General features: G+C 39.0%; 1 protein-coding gene across 7 annotated transcripts in view; it reads right to left on the bottom strand.

The window, feature by feature from the left end:
* Positions 1-10498: 10498 nt before the first annotated feature.
* Positions 10499-22659, bottom strand: part of CDK8 (cyclin dependent kinase 8) — a 153805-nt gene continuing 141644 nt past the window's right edge. For 5 of the 7 annotated variants that reach the window (XM_002824103.6, XM_054528831.2, XM_063714865.1 and 2 more), the window contains 7 exons: positions 22192-22335; positions 19392-19461; positions 18520-18592; positions 15192-15289; positions 14399-14477; positions 14122-14280; positions 10499-11781 (listed from right to left, as the gene is read on the bottom strand). In XM_002824103.6, the coding sequence (XP_002824149.1) occupies positions 11656-11781; positions 14122-14280; positions 14399-14477; positions 15192-15289; positions 18520-18592; positions 19392-19461; positions 22192-22335 (749 nt within the window). In that variant the 3' untranslated portion in view covers positions 10499-11655. The remainder of the gene's footprint in view (positions 11782-14121; positions 14281-14398; positions 14478-15191; positions 15290-18519; positions 18593-19391; positions 19462-22191; positions 22336-22659) is intronic. The other 2 variants (XM_054528832.2, XM_009248510.4) reach the window with 1 other exon arrangement.

The raw sequence follows: 22659 nt of genomic DNA, 5'->3' as shown, positions 1-22659 counted from the left end.
GAGGTAGTTTCCTCTCTTCCTTTTCAATTTTTAAAATTTCTTTTTCTTGTCTATTAACTCTGACTAGAACTTCTAGCACAATGTTGAGTAGAAGTGGTGAAAGCAGGCACCCTTGTCTTGTTCTGATTTTAAGGGAAAGCTTTCAGTCTTTCACCCTTGAGTACAATATTGGATGTGTTTTTATCATGTTCAGGAATTTTATCACGTTGAGGAATTTTCCCTATAATACTAGTTTTCTGCGAGTTTTTTTTTTTAATTATGGAAAGGTATAGGATTTTGTCAAATGCCTTTTCTGCATCAATTGACTTGATCATGTGGTTTTTTCCCTTTTGTTATATTAATCTGATGTATTACATTGATAGTTTTATTTTGAGCCACCCTTAGGGTAAGGAGGCATGAATAGATGGAGCACACAGGATGTTTTGAAGGTCTGTTATTAGATGCGTAAATGTTTATAACTGCTATGTATCTTGTGGTATCAATGTTTATTAATATGTAATGTATGTATTTTTCTCTTATAATTTGTTAAAATGTGAAGTCTATTTTATCAGATATTAGTATAGCTACTCCAGCTCTCTTTTGATGGCTATTTGCATTACTGTCCTTTTCCATCCTTTTAACCTATTTGTGTCACTGGGTCTAAAGTTAGTGTCATAGACAACATATAGTTGGATTATATTTTAAAAATCCAGTCTGCCAATCCTTGTTTTTTGATTGGAGAATTTAATCCATTTGTGTTTAAAGTAATATAAGGAGGACTTCCTTCTGACATTTTGCTATTTGTTTTCTACATACCTTATGACTTTTAGCTACCTCATTTCCTGTAATACTGCCTTCTTAGGTGTTTAGTAAAAAATGATTTCTTGGACTGAAACTTTTATTCCCTTCTAATTTCCTTTTGTGTATACTCTATAGCTATTTTCTTTGTGGTCATCATGGGAATTGAATTTAACATCTTAGAGTTGTAACAATCTAATTAAGTTTATAAAAATTTAACTTTTAAGTTCACTGATTCTTCTGCTTGCTCAAATCTGTTTTTGAAACTTTCTAGTGCATATTTTATTTCAATTATCATACTTTTCAGCTTCAAGATTTCTTTTTGGTTCCCTTTTAAAATTTCTCTCTATTGATACTCTTATTTTGTTCATACATCATTTCTGCATATCTTTGTCTATGTCTTCCTTGAGTTCTTTGAATCCTTAAGACAGTTTCTGTTTTGTTTTGTTTTGGTTTGAGACGGAATCTCTCTCTGTGCCAGGCTGAAGTGCAGTGGTGTGATCTCAACTCACTGCAACCTCCTTCTCCTGGGTTCTAGTGATTCTCCTACCTCAGCCTCCCAAGTAGCTGGGACTACAGGTGTGCGCCACCACGCCCAGCTAAAAGACAGTTGTTTTAAAGTCTTTGTCTAGTAAGTCTAATGTCTGAGCTTCATGTATATTTTGTGTCAACTTATTTTGTTCCTTTGAATGGGCCATAGTTTTCTATTTCTTTGTATGCTTCTTGTTTGTTTGTTCATTCTGAAAACTGGATGTTCGAATCTTATGACGTGGAAACTCTGGAAAACAGATTGTCCCTCTTACCCAGGGTTTGCTGTCTTTTGATTGTTGCATGGTGTATTTGTGCCAGGGATCAGCTTGAGGTGAAAGCTTAATGTCTTCTTATGTCTTTTCTGAGCCTGTGTCTTTCCCTAGGCATGCATACTGGCTTTCTAAATTTCCCCATATACATGCTTGTTTTCGAATGTCCAAAGACAGACAGACAAACAAACAAACAGGTATAGTCCCTTTAAATCTCCTGGAAGCTGCTTCAGCTGGGAGGAATTCATACAAAGACATCCAAACTCTTTACTCACTAATCAGTGATCAAACAGCAATCCCGTGAGAACACAGAACCCCACTATTTGAAGGACAAGGTCATTATTACCTGTCATGGCTCCAGCAAGATGTGCCAGAGATATGGGCTGCCATTCCCCAGCTGCCTGCCACCACACTGATAGCTGATATCAACTGAAATTTACCAGCTAAGCTGATCCCTGGAAGTTTCAAGTATTCAAATAAACTGAGTTCCAAAATGGTTACTTGAGACTGTTTCTGCCAGTACAATTGTTGTCCAGGTGGACAGATAGAGTCCTGATAGCTTTCAATTCTGCCATCTTTCCGGCAGCACTACCCTGCAGACTGTATTATAACAAAGAGCAGGAGAGTTAATATAGCCTTGGGGTAAAAGAGAGGCCGTACTATTGTCCTTCCTATGTAAACATGTTTTTGATTTTCCTTATAGAAGGGAATAATGTGTTTGCCACATCAAAAGCCACATACAAAGTGCTAGGGGCTGTGTTGATCTGTTTTAGTAAAGATAACACATCTGGCACAGCAGCTGTAATTGGAGCTATTACTTGGTTCAGTTTACACTGTTTGCATTGGTCTACCATCCATTCTGGCCCTCTGACTTTCAAGCATGCCTCAGGTTGATAATTGGCTTACCTAGGCTTGTCATATTTTTTTTTCAAGTCTTTTGAAGAAGTTAACAAAAGCCAGGCAACTCCATAGTCTTTTAAATATCATTGTTTTCATACTGCTCAAGCTTCCAGCATCTGTATCATGTTTCCCCTTCCACCTGTACCTCAACCCAAATGAACACAGGGAAAACTCTGTAACTGTGATCTCGCTTCCCACCAGCAACAAGTTCTTTATTGCTATTTTTGAGGACTCACTTCAATACAAATTTTCTTAGCCTGGATTCCACCCTCTAAGCAGAACATGAAATAAAGGATTGTATGCAGGTGGTTTACTTGCAAATGTGATCTTAGGGAGCGGTAGTATGAGATAAGGAAGAGAACAAGGAAGAAAGGAAACCAGCACAAGGATGCTTTATTCAGTTGGCCAGCCCAATGAACAATGGGTGCTCCATTCTGCCGGGACCTTCTGAAAACCCTTATGAAATGCATCTCTAAACAGTTCTGCTCTGGGAATCAAAGAAGGAAGCATCTGCCCACTGACTCCTTTAATCCATTGGTCAAGGGTAACCATATGGGCTTTATAGCTCCCTGTCATATCCTGATTGTGCATTCCTGGGTTCAAAGTTGATTCCTATGGACATTCCACACTGAATCATCAGAGAAGCTCTATGGCAGGAAGGGACATACTTGATGTGGGCCCAAAGCAAAGCACCTGCACAAACCTAGTGGAAGCCTGTGTAGGACTAGTCACTGTAGCAGTAGCTGAAGGAAAAGGGGCACTTGGAGGGGTACACGAGAGGAATCCAGTAGAACTTGGCACAGTGAAAACCTCTGATTAATGCTAAATCAGAGAAAATTGCTAGTTGTCTATTTTAGCATATTTTCTGCCAATTAAGAAACTCAACTGGCAAAACAATTACTGCGTATTCGTCAAGCTGATTTTGGGGCCTACTGAATTAGCATCCATTTTAAAATCCATTAGAACTGTTGAAGTGTGCTTTTAACAGATATAGTCAGTAACAAGTAAAACACAAATTTATAAACTTTGTAGTATAAATGGAAAAACACATTTAAGAAATCACCTTACTTACTTGTCATATATAAGACAGCTCTTGTCATAAATGTCATAAATAAGACAGCTCTCTCTGGCAGCCTCCAAGCTTACTAATTTCATCTCTGACTGTTGCTGTCCAGGATACATTTTGCAATCTGGAAACTGTGGCCACTTTACCCAGTATGACCATCACAGCTTGTTACTTTCTCTGGGGCCTGGAAGCTGAGCACCTGGGTTCAAATCTGGATTTACCAGCAGCTGAGTTTGAGCAGGGAAAAGCCTCTCTGAACTTTATTTTCCTCATCTGAAAAATGGGGAAAATAATAACTGACTCAAAAAGTTTTTGTGGATAATAATATATGTAAAATGCTTGGCACAGTTACTTTGGGTTTATCTGAGATAAAGAAGTTAATTATGAAACTTTGAATAGTGATTTATAGTTTATTTTACAAAGTACCTTTCAGCATTTCTGTGACTCAGTGTGAAAGTCAGTTATGATCCTTATTATTGACAGATACTTGGAAAAGTTGAATGACTTGACTAAGGTCTTACAGTAAGTAACAGACAGGGCCAAGCCCTAGGATTCTGATTCCAAACCCAGTGTTCTTTCTGATGCTTCACACCAATCCCCACCTCCCCCAAGAAAACTTTCCCATCATGCTGTTCTCTTCCCAGAGACAGACAGTAAACAAATACCCAAACAAAAAAATACACAAGCATAAAAATGCTAGGTCGCACATTGCTCCGAGGAAAAGTGAAGTAGGAAAAGCAGACACACTGGCTGAGGGAAGGGTGGGGAGGGAGGGTTCTCTGAGGAGGTGCCATTTGAGCAGAGCTAAATGAACTGAGCAAGCCAGACAGAATCCAGGGCGAGGGAATTCCGGGCAGAAGGCACAGCAAGCAAAAGCCTGGAGACAGGCATGCGCCTGACGTTTTGGAGGAAGAGCCAGGATGCGGTGGTAACTGGAGTGCAGTCATCGGGCAGGGGAGTGGTGGGAAACGCGAATGGGGAGAGCTGCCAAACTGGAATGTTTTAGGCAGTGCTGAGAAATTCCGACTTTATTCTAAGTGCGATGGAGACACTCTTAAGACATTTCTATGTTTTAAAAAAATTTTATCTCCTGAAATTCCTTTTTACTAGCTTTTTTTTTTTTTTATGAAGACATTCTTCTAAAGGTTCATTAGTGTGTGTGGAAGACAGACTACAGAATGGCATGTGTAGGGAGGCAGGGAGGCCAGCTAGGAAGCTAGATCGTACTGAGGAAGGGTGCAGGCCAGGGAGCAGAGATTAGAAAATCTCTCCCGCTTGGAAGTGGCTGGGCCAGCTGGTGAATTTGGTTCCATAGCTGAAGAAGGTGTGCAGGCTGTGGCTTCAAGCATCATGCCATCTTCAATGGCATGAGTCAAGCACCTGGAGCGTCCACAGGTTCTGGTGCCGCTGGTGAGTGGCCACCTCCCCCACATGCCGATAGACCCACAACGCAGGATACTCTCCTGCCTATTTATCTAACTCCTCTCTCACCCACGCCCTTGGAGCCACTCTCTTCTGGCACAGAGCTCCCCTTTGTTTCCACCAATACTCCACACCCATCACTGCAGCAGGTCTTTACATTGGTTGCTCTTGCGTGCAAAGCTCCTATGTGCAAATTTCATGTATTTCAAATATTTCATATTTCTGTTCGTATTTCTCATCTATGAGGTTGGTGCAAAAGTAACTGCGGTTTTGCCATTACTTTCAATGACAAAAACTGCAATTACTTTTGCACCAACTTAATATCACTTCTTTGGAAACTTCTGATTATGCTACTTAAAACGGGCCCTCAAAGACGTTGTCATTCAACCCACCTCATTTTTTACAAGGATTTTAATCAAAATGTGACATTATTGTTATTCTTATCTACTGCTTAACTGTGTATCATCTATCACTAAAATACACTCTGCATGTGTACAGGAAACGAGCCCTCGCTGTCCTCTGTTGCGGCCACAGCGCCCAGGGCAGTGCTCAGCATATTGTAGGTATGCAATAAATGGAATGAAAGAATGAATAACTTCAGTCCTTTCTAAGGCTAGGGAGTGTCCTGAAAACCTCCTATATCAATCATGGATAATGTCTGATCCCTGAAACCTCAACCTCTGGTGAATATAATGACCCAAATAATATACACAGAGCTCTCTCACCCTCATTTGATTTCCAGGTACCATTTGGATTCTCATGGCACGCCTACCCATTAGACAGGCCCTCTCTGTACTGATGATGGCATACATTAACTCACATACGGAATTCAATAAAGTGACCAAGCCAGAGCACGACACATCTTTCGGAAATTATGCCTCGATGCATGAAGTGGCCATCACTTTGTTCAGCCTCAGTAGGTATTTGTTACACAAATCTCTTGTCAATTAGAGGTTATAAGCTTGACCATGGCGTTTTTTACTCATCCTTTCACGTAGCCAAGGTATTACTAGCATGTCTTGCTGGGTGGGGTGGCTCATGCTTGTAATCCCAGCCCTTTGGAAGGCTGTGGCAGGTGTACTGCTTGATTCCAAGAGTTCGAGACCAGCCTGGGCAACACAGTGAGACCCCCATCTCTACAAAAAATAATTTTAAAAAAATCAGCTAGGCATGGTGGTTTGCACCTGTAGTCCTAGCTACTCAGGAACCTGAGGCAAGAGGATCACTCGAACCCAGAAGTTCGAGGTTACAGTAAACTACGATTGCACCATTGCAGTCCAGCCTGGGTGACGGAGCAAGACCCTGTCTCTTAATACTACTACTACTACTAACAATAGTAAGCATGTCTTGTATTTTGATTGCCCTAAATTTTTATCAGTGAGTCCTATTTTTGTACAATGTTAACTGTAATTATTTTATTCATAGTCTTTCAAAAAAAGTATATATTCTAACCCACTGCATGCATTTAGTTCTTTACAGCAAGTTAAAAAAGAGGGAGGCCTATGTGTTGTCATTTTCAAAGGGGGATGTATCTGGGTTTGAGAAACAAAATAGACCTCAAATATCTCTTTTTCTGCTGCAAAGACCAACTAATATTGAAATGCTCATTATTTAAGTCTGAGTAATTTTTGTGTTTCCCAAAGCTAATGAGAATCAGGAATTTGTTAAGCAATAAATCTGGATTATGGTTGGCATCATAATTTTCAAGATTTTTTGCTTTTTAGGGAAGGACACTGAAAATGGCCTCTGTGCTTGGAGGGGTGTGTGTGTGTGTGTGTGTGCGCGTGCGCGCATGCGTGCGTGCGTGCGTGTGTGTGACAGGGCCTCACTCTGTTGCCCAGGCTGGTGTGTGTGTGTGTGTGTGTGTGTGTGTGTGTGTGTGTGTGTGTGTGTGTGTGTGTGTGTGTTTGAGACAGGGCCTCACTCTGTTGCCCAGGCTGGTGTGTGTGTGTGTGTGTGTGTGTGTGTGTGTGTGTGTGTGTGTGTGTGTGTGTGTGTGTTTGAGACAGGGCCTCACTCTGTTGCCCAGGCTGGTCTTGAACCCCTGGGCTCAAGTGATCCTCCCACCTCAGCTTCCCAAGGTGCTGGGATTACAGGCATGAGCCATGGTGCCTGGCCATTGGGAATTTTTTTTAAAGCTGAAAGACAAAAAAAGGTAGAAGAACATATATGTAGACAGAAATACAAACAATAGCACTGATAAATGCGGAGGAGGTCAGTATAAAGTAGGGGCTATTATCAGATTGCAAGTATTTTGGAAAATGTCAACATAACTAATTTCCATATTTAAAAAGTATTCTACCATCAATTGCTCCTGTTCTTGAACTTAGATGTGGAGATAAAACACTTTCTAGGCCAGGCATGGTGGCTTACGCCTGTAATCCCAGCACTTTGGGAGGCAGAGGCAGGTGGATCGTTTGAGGTCAGGAGTTTGAGACCAGCCTGGCCAACATGGTGAAACCCAGTCTCTACTAAAAATACAAAAATTAGCAGGGCATGGTGGTGTGCACCTGTAATACCAGCTACTCAGGAGGCTGAGGCAGGAGAACCGCTTGAGCCTGGGAGGTGGAGGTTGCAGTGAGCCGAGATCGTGCCCCTGCACTCCAGTCTGGGCAACAGAGTGAGACCCTGTCTCAACAAATAACAAAAAACAACAACAACAAAAACAAAAAACCCAACATTTAAAAAAAAATAAAGAGTTCTCTTTTGGTTGTATTCAGTTGGAGATACTATTTGACATCCAATAGAAAGTCATCCATTCATTCAGCACATACTGATGAGTGCTGCTGTAAGGCACTCTTCTTCTGGTCGCTGGGACTATTGCAAATAAATAATTCCATCCTGCAGTTTCTTTTCTAGTGGGAAAGAAAAACCAGTAAACAAGCAGACACCTCACCGATGCCCAGTGCTGTGCTGGAAAACCAAGCAGGTACAAGGGAGGGAGAATGCTGGGGTGGGAAGGCAGGCGGGCTGTGATTTTTTTATTTTTTGAGGCGGAGTCTCCCTCTGTCGCCAGGGCTGGAGTACAGTGGCACAATCTTGGCTCACTGCAACCTCCACCTCCCGGGTTCAAGCGATTCTCCTGTCTCAGCCTCCCGAGTAGCTGGGATTACAGGCATGTGCCACCATGCCTAGCTAATTTTTATATTTTTAGTAGAGACGGGGTTTCACCATGTCAGCCAGGCTGGTCTTGAACTCCTGACCTCAAGTGATCCACCCGCCTCAGCCTCCCAAATTGCTGGGATTACAGGCATGAACCACCATGCCTGGCATCAGGCTGTGATTTTTAAAGCGGAGAGGGAGAGCGTCTCTGAAGATGAGACTTGAGCAGATCCCAAAATGTCACCAAGAAGCTTGCTGGGGAGAGCACTGGAGGCAGATGCAGACAGCAGCAAGCATAAAGGCCTTAAGACCAAACGTGCTTGGCATGCTTGAGGGTCAGCAAGGAGAGTGGTGGAGTGGGAGTGCAGCCACTGGGAGGAGAGGGACAGAGGCTGGGACCAACCAGGGAAGGGAGGCCAGGACACTAAGGACTTCTGGGTACAGCAGGGGAGTGACGTGACTGAGGAGTGATGTGACCTCCATGCCCAAGGCTCACTCAGGATGCTGTGTGAAGACTAGAAGGGTGGAGGTTACTGGAACAGTCTTGGAAAGAAGGCTGTGCCTTGGTAGAGGGTGGTACAGTGCGGGTGGTGAGGACAGAGCGACTCAGGATATGTTTTCAAGGGACAGTTGGCAGGATTTGCATATGGAACAGATGTCCTGTGTGAGAGATGGTGCCAGGGCTGCTGCCTGGCCTGGACAGCCAGAAGGGGGGAGGGTGCCAACCCTCTGGGCTCAAGCGCTCCTTCTGCCTCCTCTAGCTGGTTGAGTCTGTAGGAGGCGGTGGCTGGAGGCTGGAGTCACCTTTCTGGACATGGAAAGATTCAGTCTAGATAATATGTAGGAATGAGTCAGACAGGACAGAGAGGTCTGGATTAGAAGTCTGGGAATTATCAGCCTATTAAAGTCACAAGCCTGGATGGCAGCACCCAGGGCACAAGTGTAGATCAAGAAGCCAGGTCTAAGATGGAACAGGACCCATGCTCTCAGGGAGCTTCCATTCCACTGGGAAGAAACAGAAAATCGGCAAACAGATGTCATCAGTCAGGTCTAAGTGTTATGTAGAAAAATAAAGCCAGGGGAGGGAATAGAAAATGCTGGCAGGCACGTGGATGTGGATGGTACTTATCACAGATGCAAGTAAACGCAGGAACCTGGCGCTCAGGGAGAAAGCTAGCTGGATGTACACTCAATGGTCACCTCCATGTTTAATGACAGGAGAGGAGATGGGGCAGGATCACTCAGGGAATGGGGATAGACAGAGAAACAAAAATCTGAGAACTGAGCCTTCAGGCTCTTGTACCGTTAGAGTGGAACGGTCCACTCTAGAATGGGTTTCGCTTTTGGAAATTCACATAGGAAACTCATGTCAGTAGAGTAGCCCTCCCTGAAGGGCAGAAAAATACTCCAGAGGATTCTCATATCCACTAAGCTTGAAAAACCTCAGCTTTAACGGCAGGGAGAAATATTAGAAAACAATGAGAATGGACGGGAAATAAGAAGGCACGGTAAGAGGTAAAATTTACAGAAATCAGCTCGGCGCTGTGGCTCATGCCTGTAATCCTAGCACTTTGGGAGGCCAAGGCAGGCAGATCACTTGAGGTCAGGCGTTCGAGACCAGTCTGGCCAACATGGTGAAACCCTGTCTCTACTAAAAATACAAAAATTAGCCAGGCATGCTGGCGGGCACCTGTAATCCCAGCTACTTGGGAGGCTGAGGCAGGAGAATCTCTCGAACCCGGGAGGCCGAGAATGCAGTGAGTGGATATCGCACCACTGCACTCCAGCCTGGTGACAGAGTGAGACCATCTCAAAAAAGAAAGAAAGAAAAAAAAAAAAACCCAGACCAAACTATGGAAGGCAGGGAGCTCCTGAGGGCTCAGGAGGGGAACTCATAACTAGATCCACACATCCTGAGAATGCGTTGGGGCAGGAGTACTTAAAATGGAAACATGAATTCAGCTCCTAGAAATTACCATTACTGTACTGTCACGCCTATAAGGACAGAGATTCCTCAGTTATTTTGTTTTAGAATGTTTTTATATCATTGAGTTGGGTTTTTAAGAAAAAAAGTATTTTCTCCTAATCTTCTGTATTTTCTGGAGGAGGAAAACGAATTATTAGGGATACAACAGTCAAATCCTTCTCAGTACAACACAGAATAAATTAGGAATTATTCCAGCGATTGAAGGCTCACCAATATCTTCCAATTAGATAGGTGTCTGTGTTTCATATCTTACATTATGGTACCGAGTGTAACAGGAAAAAGGATCCATATCTAAGACTCAAGTCAGTACTCCATTATGGAGACAGACACATAGATATTATTAATGAAAAATGAAGAGATTTCTTCAGAGGCTACTTGTTAAGGCACATTTTAAAATTAAAACAAAAACCCTTTGTACATATAAAAAATTCAGCTGACTCCATGTTTTGATTTATGAAAAATAAATTTATTACATAACACCTTGTTTTTAACAATGTTCAATTATTTTTTATTCAGAATACTTGTGTCATTCATGTAAAATAGTTTGATACAGTACATTGTATGTTATAGGTTTTTTTTTCCTCAAAAATTCTAAGGCTCTCCTACTCCTTCTCCTTTGCTGAAGTAAGGGCACCCTAAACAACGTGCGAACAAGTTTTCAAAAGGAAAATTAACTGAACAAAATTTTAATAGCACTACACCAACCAGCTTTAAAATCAGGACGAAAATATTTGAATTGGATGCCGCACCTTTTTAAGGAAGTTATCATTCATGCTTTTTTCATCTTAAAGCATGCTCACAAATCAGCAACACCAACAGGAAAAATAAAACACTGTCTATGACAATCATTTTAGTTTGTTTGCTGAACCAAACAGGTTTATATCAATGACAACATATTTAATTACTATCAAATAGCAGCTTTAATACCAGTCAAGTCATAGATTGAAAATAAAAACAAACTTATAAGTTGGAAGTTAATCTTTGGGAGTTTTGAAACCTTTCTGGAAAAACTATGTGGCTTTTTGTACTTTCAAAAAAATCCAAGCAATATTCTTGGTCAGAAAACACTGATTAATGTAGAAAATCAATCAGCCCACTGATAAGACACTAAAAAGAAAGGTGTACCAAAATAATCTCATTTTGAGTCTTGGTTATTTCGTTAACATATACTGTATGTTTCAAGTACCAGTTAAACTTTGTGTCTGTGTGTGTACTATTGGTCAGATAATGTTGTTACACTGAAAAAATTCACCACATACAAAGACAAATGCTTGCCCCTAGCACATTCACAGCTTCAACTGCTACAGACTGTCACTGAAAAAAATGCATTGGTCAGTCTGAACCATGTCAAGTAAACTATGGAAGTAGCAAATCCACAACACAAACTGTGCTAGCACTATCTTTTCAAGTCTAACTCCAAAATAGGTACAACTTGGAAGCCACTACCCCAATCTGTGAAAAGTGGTGGAACTTGGCTACTGGACATTTTGAATATGTGGTTGTACAGTACATTCTCATGGCCCATACCAGGTTCCCGCGGAGAGCTGCACAGTCAGCCCTGCAGCATTCGCAACAGTGCATGGACAAGATTCCGATGCAGCTCAGTACCGATGTGTCTGATGTGAGTACTGTGGAGGCTGCTGGGAGGTAGCTGAGTATCCCATGCTGCTCTGCGGCTGTGATGTGCTTGGTCCAGGGTTGGGATAGGCAGCATGTGGATTGGAACGCTGGAAAGGAGATGAGGGAGAAGTGTGATTCAGGTGCTTCTAGGGGAAGCTCAATCCCAATATGTGACTGAAGTGTCATTATGTTTCAAGGAAGAAAGGATGTATAGGTTTTGTGCTATGTACTAACTTTCAAAGACAAAAACCCCAAATATTTTAACATCCTCTTCTCTTGAGGAAGGTCAGAAATATTGCTAGTAAATAATATTAAGCCTAGGCTTATTACCATGCTGTGCAAATACATTTTTTTCTACAGGAGTAACCCCTTTTTATGCTGTTTTGTATCTACTTGGTAAATTTGCTTGAGATGTTTACACAGAAACTTAATGATGTATACATAAAAAATTCAAAGCTTATTTACATGCTTTCTTCAGTAGAAAACTCGCCCCCACACACATGACTGAAGAATAAAAATGAGTATGATAGGAGAAGGTATCACAGAATCCATTTCTTTGGCATTAATACATTTTTATGCCCTTTAAACTATTTTTTTTTTTTCTTTTGAGACAGGGTGTCACTCTATCACCCAGGCTGGAGTGTAATGGTATAATCATTGCTAGGATTATAGGCACGCACCTCCATGCTCAGCTAATTTTTTAAAATTTTTTTGAAGGAACAGAGTCTTGCTATGTTGCCCAGGTTGATTTCAAACTCCAGGCCTCAAGTGATCCTCCCCCTCAGCCTTCTAAACCACTGGGATTATGGGCATGAGCCACGGTGCCTGGCCCCTTTAAACTATTGAATCTTATTTTCTGCTACAAGTTTATATACAAAAGTAAAAATATAACCACAGACATATAAGAAGGATGGTATTCTCAATTCTAAAATGGCACAAAGAGAAAGAATGTGATGGTTTGGGGTTCTCTAATTTTGATCTGTTAGATTATTATTCCCATTCTCACACCTCTCTCTCATACTATTTGCTCCCAAGACAAACACTATAAAAGATTAACCAGAACTTATTACTTCTCTCTTTCAAAGCATATTTAATAAGACATATCATTCCAAATTCTGCCAATCCTAGCAAAGGTAACATTTTTAAAAAGAGTGGACACATGAAATGATAGTCACAAATACTATTTTAAAATTCATCTACAAAAAACCAACCACAACAATCACACCAACAAAGTAGCATGGCATCATTTTCTCAGTTCCAGAAGCGAAGGTCAGAGCACTGCTCTGCTTCCTTCTAAGGATGCCATCACCTTAGTGTGCAAACACATTCGTGGGCCAAGAGAGATGCACTCTACCCATCCGGAAAGGAAGAAAAAGATACTGGAACCAACAACTCCCAGAGCTGTCTGCCCTTGGTGTCCTTGTTTAGCTAACTGGAAGAGAATTACGACTCACACAACAGTGATTTCCATGGTGTGATGGGCTGGACTTCTCCCCTAACCAAAGGAAAGAGTTAATACCTAATTCTGAAAGTACAGTAATGAGCACTTGGGACCTTATCAGTTTAATAACATCTCTTTCTCTCTCTCTTTCTTTTTTTTTGTGTTAATAATTCTAATTGGTCAAATTTTCAGTATCCTTCCCACACTGAACCCTAGTGTAGTTGGGAATATGGTTAGAATAAGCAGAAGAGAAAAGGAGGTGGTATACAATTTTCAAAGAGGGTCTTTCCACAACATAACTGACAATGCCATGATAGGATCCCTAAGTAGGCAACATAACAGCCTTTGTGGTCAGATCAAAGTATGAGTCCTGCATCTACAGCTTGCTGGGGATCCATGTGAAAGTTATTTAACCTCTACAAGCCTCAGTTTCCTGAAATGGCTACAACACTTAACCTCCCAGAGTTATCTCATTTAATCCTTACTACAGCTTCACACTGATCATTATCCATAGTCTACAAATGGAAACTGAGAACATCTGAATCACTTACTCAAGGATACAGAGAAGTAAGTGACCAGACTGGGATCTGAAAGCCTATGTTCTTAATCACTGTGGAATATTGTTCCAAAACAATAGCTATCAAGCTCCTACCATAAGCTAGGTGTCAAGACACTTCATGTCTAATCTGACAACAGCTGCAAGTTAGGTTTTACTAGTTTCATTTTACAGATAAAAAAACACCAGGAGATATTATCCTACTTGTCCAAGGTCACACAGTTAATAAATGGCATAATTTGTATTTGATCATTCCAAGTCTGGTTCAAAAGTCTAAACCCTTGCTACCATACCACTGTAAGTACTTTTCCATGCCAGTAACATTTCATGTTAATGTATTTCCCTGGGTATACAGATGTCAGTATTTCTCAATTAAATCACATTTTCCCACGATCATAAACCCGTATGTAAACACTGACATGCAGTCAATACAAAATAAACTCGGAATACCTGATAGTCTGAGGTCATGATAAGTCCACCTGAGGTAGTGGTAGGAGGAACAACTCTCACTTTCTTCAACGGGGGTCCCTGTGTGTGACTGCTGTCTTGATTCCCTGGGTGGCCAGTTCCATTAGTGTGGTTATTGCCCTGCTGCTGCTGCTGGTTCTTCTCAATTGGTTAAACAGAAAAAGTTCAGCTCAGAGGGAGAACAAAATATACCCACAACGGAAAATGTTATGGAGGCATTCACGAAACAAGAAGCTGCTAACAGTACTTTAACACTTACTTTGTCTCCTTTGTCATCAGGTTCTTCTTCCGTTAAAAATTCTCGTTTTGGGTAAGGGATTTGACAACCGGCAAAAACGCTGATCATAAGAAAAAGAAAAACTATTTCTGGTATACTAATCAATATTCTAAATGCTTCATTTAGGAGATTCTCATCTTAATCTTTTAAGATGAACTTTGTCTCCATATTTGCAAATATAAGCACCTTTCATGTAACTGTGACAAAATCAATCTTTTCGTTGTAACTAGTAACATTACAGCAGGCTACTTGAGGGCTTGAGCTGTATACAAATGATCAATAATCATCGAGTATGATTCAGCTTTCTTCTTTTATCCCAGCATTACTCTTCTATTAATACAGCCAAAATATAGATTCTAGCTGAAATATGTGTCACCATTCAAAGACAATTTTTGTTTTACCCTTCCTACTACATTTATTAACAAAACAAAAGATGGTATAGGGAACACATTTGGGAATATTTGTAATTTTGGAACATGAAATTGTAACTGCAGACAGTAAGGAGCTACAGCATGCATAACCAACCTGTCACTGAATAGCTGGATCACTGCTGAAACTAATGTGATCAGCATTTCATAAAGCAAGAGATGAACAGGAATGCCTCTTAACTGGAAAGCCCCTAAATGACACTTTAATCAGCAAAGCTCATTTTTGCTTGTCATAAAGGATTTCCTTGGGTTCCCATATAAGAGGAGGAGCAACTTAAGAGTTGACAACCAGAAGAAAGCATACTCCAAAAACTCCCTCATGCTGATGACTTAACTAGGCCACTTACTCTGATGTAGGAAGTGGGTCTTCTAAGAAATAGGGATCCTGCATAGCCTGTTCTGAGGTAATTCGCTTTATTGGGTCCATGGTAAGCAACTTCTGAAGCTGAAATCACAAATCATAAAAACATGACTGTATTGCTTCTCACAGTTATCTTTCAGCACATATGTGAAGAGGATATATATTTTTTGGTGAATAACATCACAATTTGGAAAATATTTATTCCCCCAAATTAACAACAAAACTCCTAGTTGTTAAATTTAATGTAGTAATTCACACTTTAGTCATTCCAGTTTCATAATCTCACTTGTTTTACTCTTGTTTATGTTCTCTGACTAAACAAATGATCCCCACCCCCATTATCTAAATTGCTTTATCCAATTTAGAACAGGACCAAAATTCGTGTATTTTCTATTCTTTTTCTATTAAGATAAAAAAGCTGTTGTTACACACATAATACACTAACACATGTAGCAATTCATATATAGATCCAAGTTAATCAAAACTGAATTTAAAAAAAAAGTCAATCTCCCCATTACACCAGGCACATTTCAAGAGCCAAATGTGGCTAGTGGCTATGCTACTGAACTGTGCAGATCATCACAGAAAGTGGTACTGTGCAGTGCTGTTCTAGTCTAAATAAAAATGGTGACACACAACTTATAAAGTACAGAGCTGTGTGATGAGTAGAGACTCTGAAAGTTGGCTGCTCCATTCAAATCCTGACTCAACATTTATCAGCTGCGTGACATTGGATAAGTTACCTTAATGTTTTTGTTACCTCATTTGTCAAATGGAGATTAAAAATGGTGACTATTATCACAGGTTGTTTTCAGGATTAAATGAGTTAATATATGAAGAGCAATTATAATGGTGCCTAGCATAAAGAAAGTACTATGTAAGTGCTTGCTATTATTGTTATTATTGCTATAAATGCCATGCTAATGTGAAGATTCAGTATTTTTTAGTTAAAACATAGTTCATTCAACTGGATTCTAACATGTGGTCTCTTAGTTTATACTCTGATCTAATGCAGTGGCTTTCAGACTTTAGGATGCATGAGAATCATCTGGAGAACTTCTTAAAACAGACTGCTGGGCCCTCCTCACAGAGTTTCTCATTGGTAGATGTGAGTAAGAGCCAAAAGCCTACATTTCCAACATGGCCCTACATGATACCATGCTGCTGGACTGAGACTGCACTTTGAAAACCAATGAACTAACAGACACATTAAGACTTAAAAGAGAGGCCAGGTGTGGTGGCTCACACCTGTAATCTCAGCACTTTGGGAGGCCAAGGTGGGTGGATCACCTGAGGTCAGGAGTTCGAGACCAGCCTGGTCAACATGGTGAAACCCCATCTCTACTAATAATACAAAAATTAGCTGGGTGTGGTGGCAGGCACCTGTAATCCCAGCTACTTGGGAGGCTGAGGCATGAGAATGGCTTGAACCTGGGAGGCAGAGGTTGCAGTGAGGCAAGATCACACCACTGCACTCTAGCCTGGTGACACAATGAAACTGTGTCTCCAACAAAAAAGACTTAAAGAGAGATGACAAATTTTACAGGATAAAAGGACACTTTTTTTTTTTTTTTTTTTGAGATAGAGTCTTGCTTTGTTGCCAGGCTAGAGTGCAGTGGCACGGTCTAGGCTCACTGCAACCTCCGCCTCCTGGGTTCAAGCGATTCTCCTGCCCCAACCTCCCGAGTAGCTGGGACTACAGGCATGCACCACCACACCCAGCTACTTTTTGTATTTTTAGGAGTTTCACCACATTGCCCAGGATGGTCTCAATCTCCTGACCTTGTGATCCACCCGCCTCCGCCTCCCAAAGTGCTGGGATTACAGGCGTGAGCTACCACACCAGGCCGACACAACATATTTTAAGATGCAAATAAAACGCTAGAATGGTGAGATTAAAATTTAATTTTAATGATTTGATATTTCAGAGAAAGCACAATTTTATTTTTAGGGTTGAAAGGAAAGGCCTGAATTTGCTATTGAAAATACCCAATAGTTTTAATGGAATTATAATAGGGCTTTCCTAAGGGACTACTCAAGATTACCTCCAATTAAGATGGGTCACCCTGGTAAAAACAAGCACATAAGCTACAAGGAAGGTATATCTCTAGAGTTTTAGTGGTGATGGTAGGCAGAGTCATCTTAGACTATAATGAATAGCAGGGAATCAAGGAGAAGAATAATTCCCCTAAGTCATGATTTCTAATCTTCTGCCACTATCATTATTTTATTAGAATCAGTAAGTCCATAATTTTGAAGGATCTAACTTAAACCTCTAATTTGGGTCCTACTATAAGTACATTATAATAAACCATTATCTAATACATTGTGTGGTAATATGACAGGTTAAGGATGACTTTTTAAATTGCTGTTAAGATATGAAATATATGATATAAAATGTGAACTGATACAATAGTAAGTAGAAAATACAGAAGGAGAAGCAGTAGAAAGAGAAGAAAAAGGAGAAACAAAAGAAGAACAGAAGAAATGTTTGCCAAATGGCCTGGTTGAAATAAAGGAAAGGTTAACCTCTTCAAGGTGAAAGAATTCCATTTAAGAACATAGGAATAAGGATTAAAAGAATTTTAAGCCAAGCAAAGTACAACCTGCTTCCCCAAACTCCCCTTCTATGTGTTATAAACCTTTTTCTAAAACAAAAAACATTTTTAATTATTATGCTGTAACAATGGAAATTTTATTGTAAACAAAGTTGGTAATGGCTCAATATAATTTCATCACAAATTACCTTGTTAGTGCATGGATTAAATTAGATTCTAGGTTAAATCATTTTTCCATTACACACTGATAAATATGGCATCTATCACATTCTTCAAGGAAAATCAAATAGCATATATAATTGCTGAAGGACTGTTAACATTTAAGGTTATAAGAGGTATTTTGGAAATTAAGAACTTTGTAAACAGTCTTTCAAAGAGCTGAAATACAAAACAATCTATTTATCAATGGTGAGAAGTATTTTCTTCTTGATACTTCTCTGACACTTTAAAAATCTTAAAGTAACAGACAAAAAACAATACATGTAATTTTATAAATGTTTTGACAGATTTGTTACCATCGCTATCTTTAGAAAATCTAATGTGACCAAACATTAGTCTGTCAAACCATGATATGAGTCTGGAAAAGCAAATATTTTATTGTCTTTATTGGTATGCACTAACAAGATCTCTGCATTTACCATGAAAGCACTCTGAGTGCTAGCTAAGTAACCATATAAATTGATCCAAAAAAGCCTCAGTTGGGCTAGTCAATTAAGGAAAAAATGCATTTCATTAATACTGTTATCCAATGCTTACCAAGTGGAATGCTTTACTATCTGGTTTAACTTTATGTTTTTCCATATACTTGATAAGGCTGCAGTTGGTATACCTGAAAGAGAAATACTATGAAATAGCTATATTATACTTGAGGTTAATTGTACATTGGCTAAAGTCCTTCTGATGAGAATTATTTTGATCATAACTGATATAAAATATATATTGAAAACACTATGAGCATAAAACGAGTAGAATTAAATCAGTTTTCTGTTTCATTCAATATCCATAATGGTTACTTTTGAAAGGATACCGACGATTAAATGTAAGACAATTTCATGAATAACAGACACTAAACAGCTTTTTTTTTTCACATGAATTATATTTTAACAATTATTTTAAATAACATCCAGGTCAAAAGTTTAATTCAGCCTTACCAATCAGTGTAAAATACTTTTGTCATAGGTATATAAACTAAACTCTCCCAATCCCTGGCTTTGCACTGTAAACAGGTGAAATATCCATTCTTCTCTGTTAAAACCTGCTTAAAATTACTGTAACCTAGATTGGTAAGCAAGTGGCTATTACCAAAGTTTATTTATTTAGATTCTTATTTATTCAGCTGTGATACTTCTCACTAATGTCTAGCTTCCAAAAAGTAGTCAATATGGAAAGACATGAATTTGTTTTATATCCAAATCAGCTGCTGATATTAGTCACTTTTGTATATAATCATTTAAGCATCTTAAGAAACAAAGACTGTCATCATGAAAAATATTTATTAGAGTAAATAAGTAAAATTATTTATTAGAGTAATCTTATATTGAGTATTTTATTATGTTGAATATTCAGTCTTACACTGAGTATTCTGGTAAAGCAAAAATCAACAAGGAGTCTCTTTTTTTCCAACTTACGTATTTCTTCTGAAATCTTTCATTAATGTTGAATGTTCAGGCATCTTTTTTATGTCTTCCCAATCTTTATCTGTGAAATACATTGATAAATTTTTATGTTGCCTAAGTTCCTATTCTCCAGAATTTTTAAAAAGGTTATTACCACGTTCATTACATTTCCTATCCGTTCAACCTCCACACAAAAAAGCTGTCTTCAAATAAATGTTCAGCAACAGCAAACATCTTGAAGTGTAAACATAATTCCTTATCCCTTATATAACTTTATATATCTGTTTATATTTTAAATTTTAAACTGCAAACTTTCTGTTTTACTATAAGCTGCCTCAATTTCTGTCACTAGAGAAGAATAAGTTATAAATATTTCTATTTCTCTTATTAAATGTCCTATTTCTATTAGTAAAACTGCTTATTTTCCCTTTTCTACCAAATTTCTTGGTTAAATCAGCAATCAATTTCTTCAATGAGAAATCTAAGATCTTCCCCTCAGTGGCTTTAAACTATACTTCTTTTTATGATACAGCCCCTCCTTTCATCTTGTTAAATATATTTCTTTACATAAGCAATCAATGGAAGAAGGAGTAATAACTATTTGCACAATAGGGTAGGATATAATTAGTATATTAATAAGTGGGCTGGTACCTTGGCTAGTCTGGTTAACATTACCCAAAACAACCCCAGCTCCTAAATACGTTAAGTACAAAACGTTTCAGCTACTTTTGCTGGCATCCGAGTTGCTCAAACAATACATGCTACATAATGTGTTCTCTCCATCACTGCCAATGGGTTTTCCTGAGAGTCTACTAGGTGCAAAGGACTGTCACAGGCAGCTTAACAGCACCTTTAGCTTTTTTTTTTTTTGAGATGGAGTTTCGCTCTTGTTAACAGCCCAGGCCAGAGTGCAATGGTGCGATCTCAGCTCACCCCAACCTCTGCCTCCCAGGTTCAAGCGATTCCCCTGCTTCAGCCTCCAGAGTAGCTGGGATTACAGGCATGCGCCACCATGCCCAGCTAATTTTGTATTTTTAGTAGAGACGGGGTTTCTCCATGTTGTTCAGGCTGGTCTCAAACTTCCAACCTCAGGTGATCCGTCTACTGCGGCCTCGCAAAACCTTTAGCTTTTAAATGGCCTTCAGAGGCTTGCTTTTCTTTGAACTTACTTGTAAAAATATTTGGTAACTATCCTCCAAAGACATCACATATTGTAAACTAAACATACACTACACTCCTAAATGGAATTTTCTCCTTAACTATTTCCTTGCTCCAATTTCTCTGTTTTATCAATTTCTCAAGCTAGAAATTTTAAGATAATCTTTAGTTTTCCCTTGCTTATACACTTCCTATAAAACATTTCCATCTGCCCTTTTTTCTCTATCCTTATCATCACTCTTACTTTCTGTTTGCAGCACTGCTACAGCTGGTTTCTGACTTCAATTAGCTCTTTTTAACTGATTTTTACCTACCACCACCTTACTAAATCTTTCTAAAATGTAACATAAATCATGTCTCTAGTACTCAAGAACTTATGGATTCTCATTCTTTAGCTGTCAAATTTAACCTCTGCTGCCTGCTTTCCAAGCTTCCTTATAAACCACCCTAACCTCTGAACCACACATTTAGAGTCGCTGATAGATATCTTCACCACATCTACTTCCTCACAGAAGCTATGCCTTTCCCGTGGGCTCAGAAATGGTGGACACATTCAGAAGCAGAAAGAAAACAGAATTCTTTTGTCTCTACTCAAACCATACCTACTTTTTAAACATTCTACATATAGCAGTACAATGCAAACTCCAAGAGGGCAATAATCATGTCTGTTACATCATCAATAACTTTTTACTTAAGACAGTGCCTGGCACATGGCAGGTGCTCAATAAATATTTACTGAATAAATAAAATTCTCATCACAACAGAAGTCTTCTCCAAACTGGTGACCAATTTTGGAGAAAGGCAGTATCTGTGTAGTTATTCTGCATTTACTGATAATTAACACTCTTACAAGGGAATGTAGAATTAAAAGTCTCAGGTATTATCTCTATTAGTCTTGAGTTTATAGTGACCTGAGAAATACTCCTAATAAGAAACACTTGCTACTAAGTACTTGACTAGCCAAAATTTAGGTGTTTTAAACAAATTCTCATTATTCTGGACCTCTGAGCAGTTTTTGGTGATTACCGTTCTGTAGTATAACTAGGGATTGAGACACAGTTGGAGCGATCTAATACCAGGGATAGGATACATGTAAACCATCTCTCTGTTGCAAAACAGCAGGCTAACTCACCGTAGGGTACTATGACTCTCACCCACATTGTGACTGTTTTAAGAGAAGACTTAAATGCTATTATTCAATATAACGTGATTCTGTATAGTGCCCTAAATAAAATAAGGTTCAAAATTTATATTTGAATACCAAGTAGTGGCAGTATTATACGTGCTGCCAGAAAAAAATTCCTACTACTGAATTCATTTATAGTTTCTACTAGTAAGAGCTAAAGGTACCTTTTTAATACAGATATTGAAAATATTTTATCATTTCAAATACTAAACAACAAAACAAAAAAGTAAAATAAGATGAAACAAAAATACAGTCTTGAAATTCAGGAAACCCATAAATATTTTCATGCCAATAAGTAAACTCTACAAATTTTGCTGTTTCTACGGATCTTCGATAAATGCAAGTCAAAAAACAAAGACTCAAGTAAAAGTAGCTTCCATCAGCTAAAAATATATACCTCTCCAACAAAGACATCTAAGTTCAAACAACAGTTATTTAAAAACAAAAACAAAAATGAATAATGTGTACCTGCAGGAAATCCCATTACATTGAATATTCTGTCCAGCTGGTCATGGTGATAAGGATTACTAGTTTTGATGTCCTCTTGTCGACAGTGAAATATTGGTTCTGACGTTAGTAGTTCTGCAAATATACACCCTATAGCCCAAATATCTTTAAAACAAAAAGAAAAAAAAAAAAAGAAAGAAAAATAGGCAAGGAAAAAAGAAAAAGAAAGGTGCAAAATAAAGTGGTTCTTTCCAAAAGAAAATGCAATTTTATTTTCTTGGGGAGTGTTTTTTTCTTTCTTGACCTAATAACTCATATTAATTCCTAAGCAATTATAACTACCAAATACCATGAAACATTATTATAAGTATATATTCCCATACCCTCCACCCCGATTTTTCATTCTGTATACCTCCATACCACCCAAATGGTTTCACTCTAAGCCCAGTTAAATGTACTGGCTGGATTTTGGTGAGTTTTCAATGTCCA

This window comes from Pongo abelii, chromosome 14, assembly GCF_028885655.2.
Source record: "Pongo abelii isolate AG06213 chromosome 14, NHGRI_mPonAbe1-v2.0_pri, whole genome shotgun sequence".
In the NCBI taxonomy this organism is placed as follows: Eukaryota; Metazoa; Chordata; class Mammalia; order Primates; family Hominidae; genus Pongo; species Pongo abelii.
Note: the sequence above shows the minus strand (reverse complement) of the source record. Positions and strands in the feature narration are given on the sequence as shown.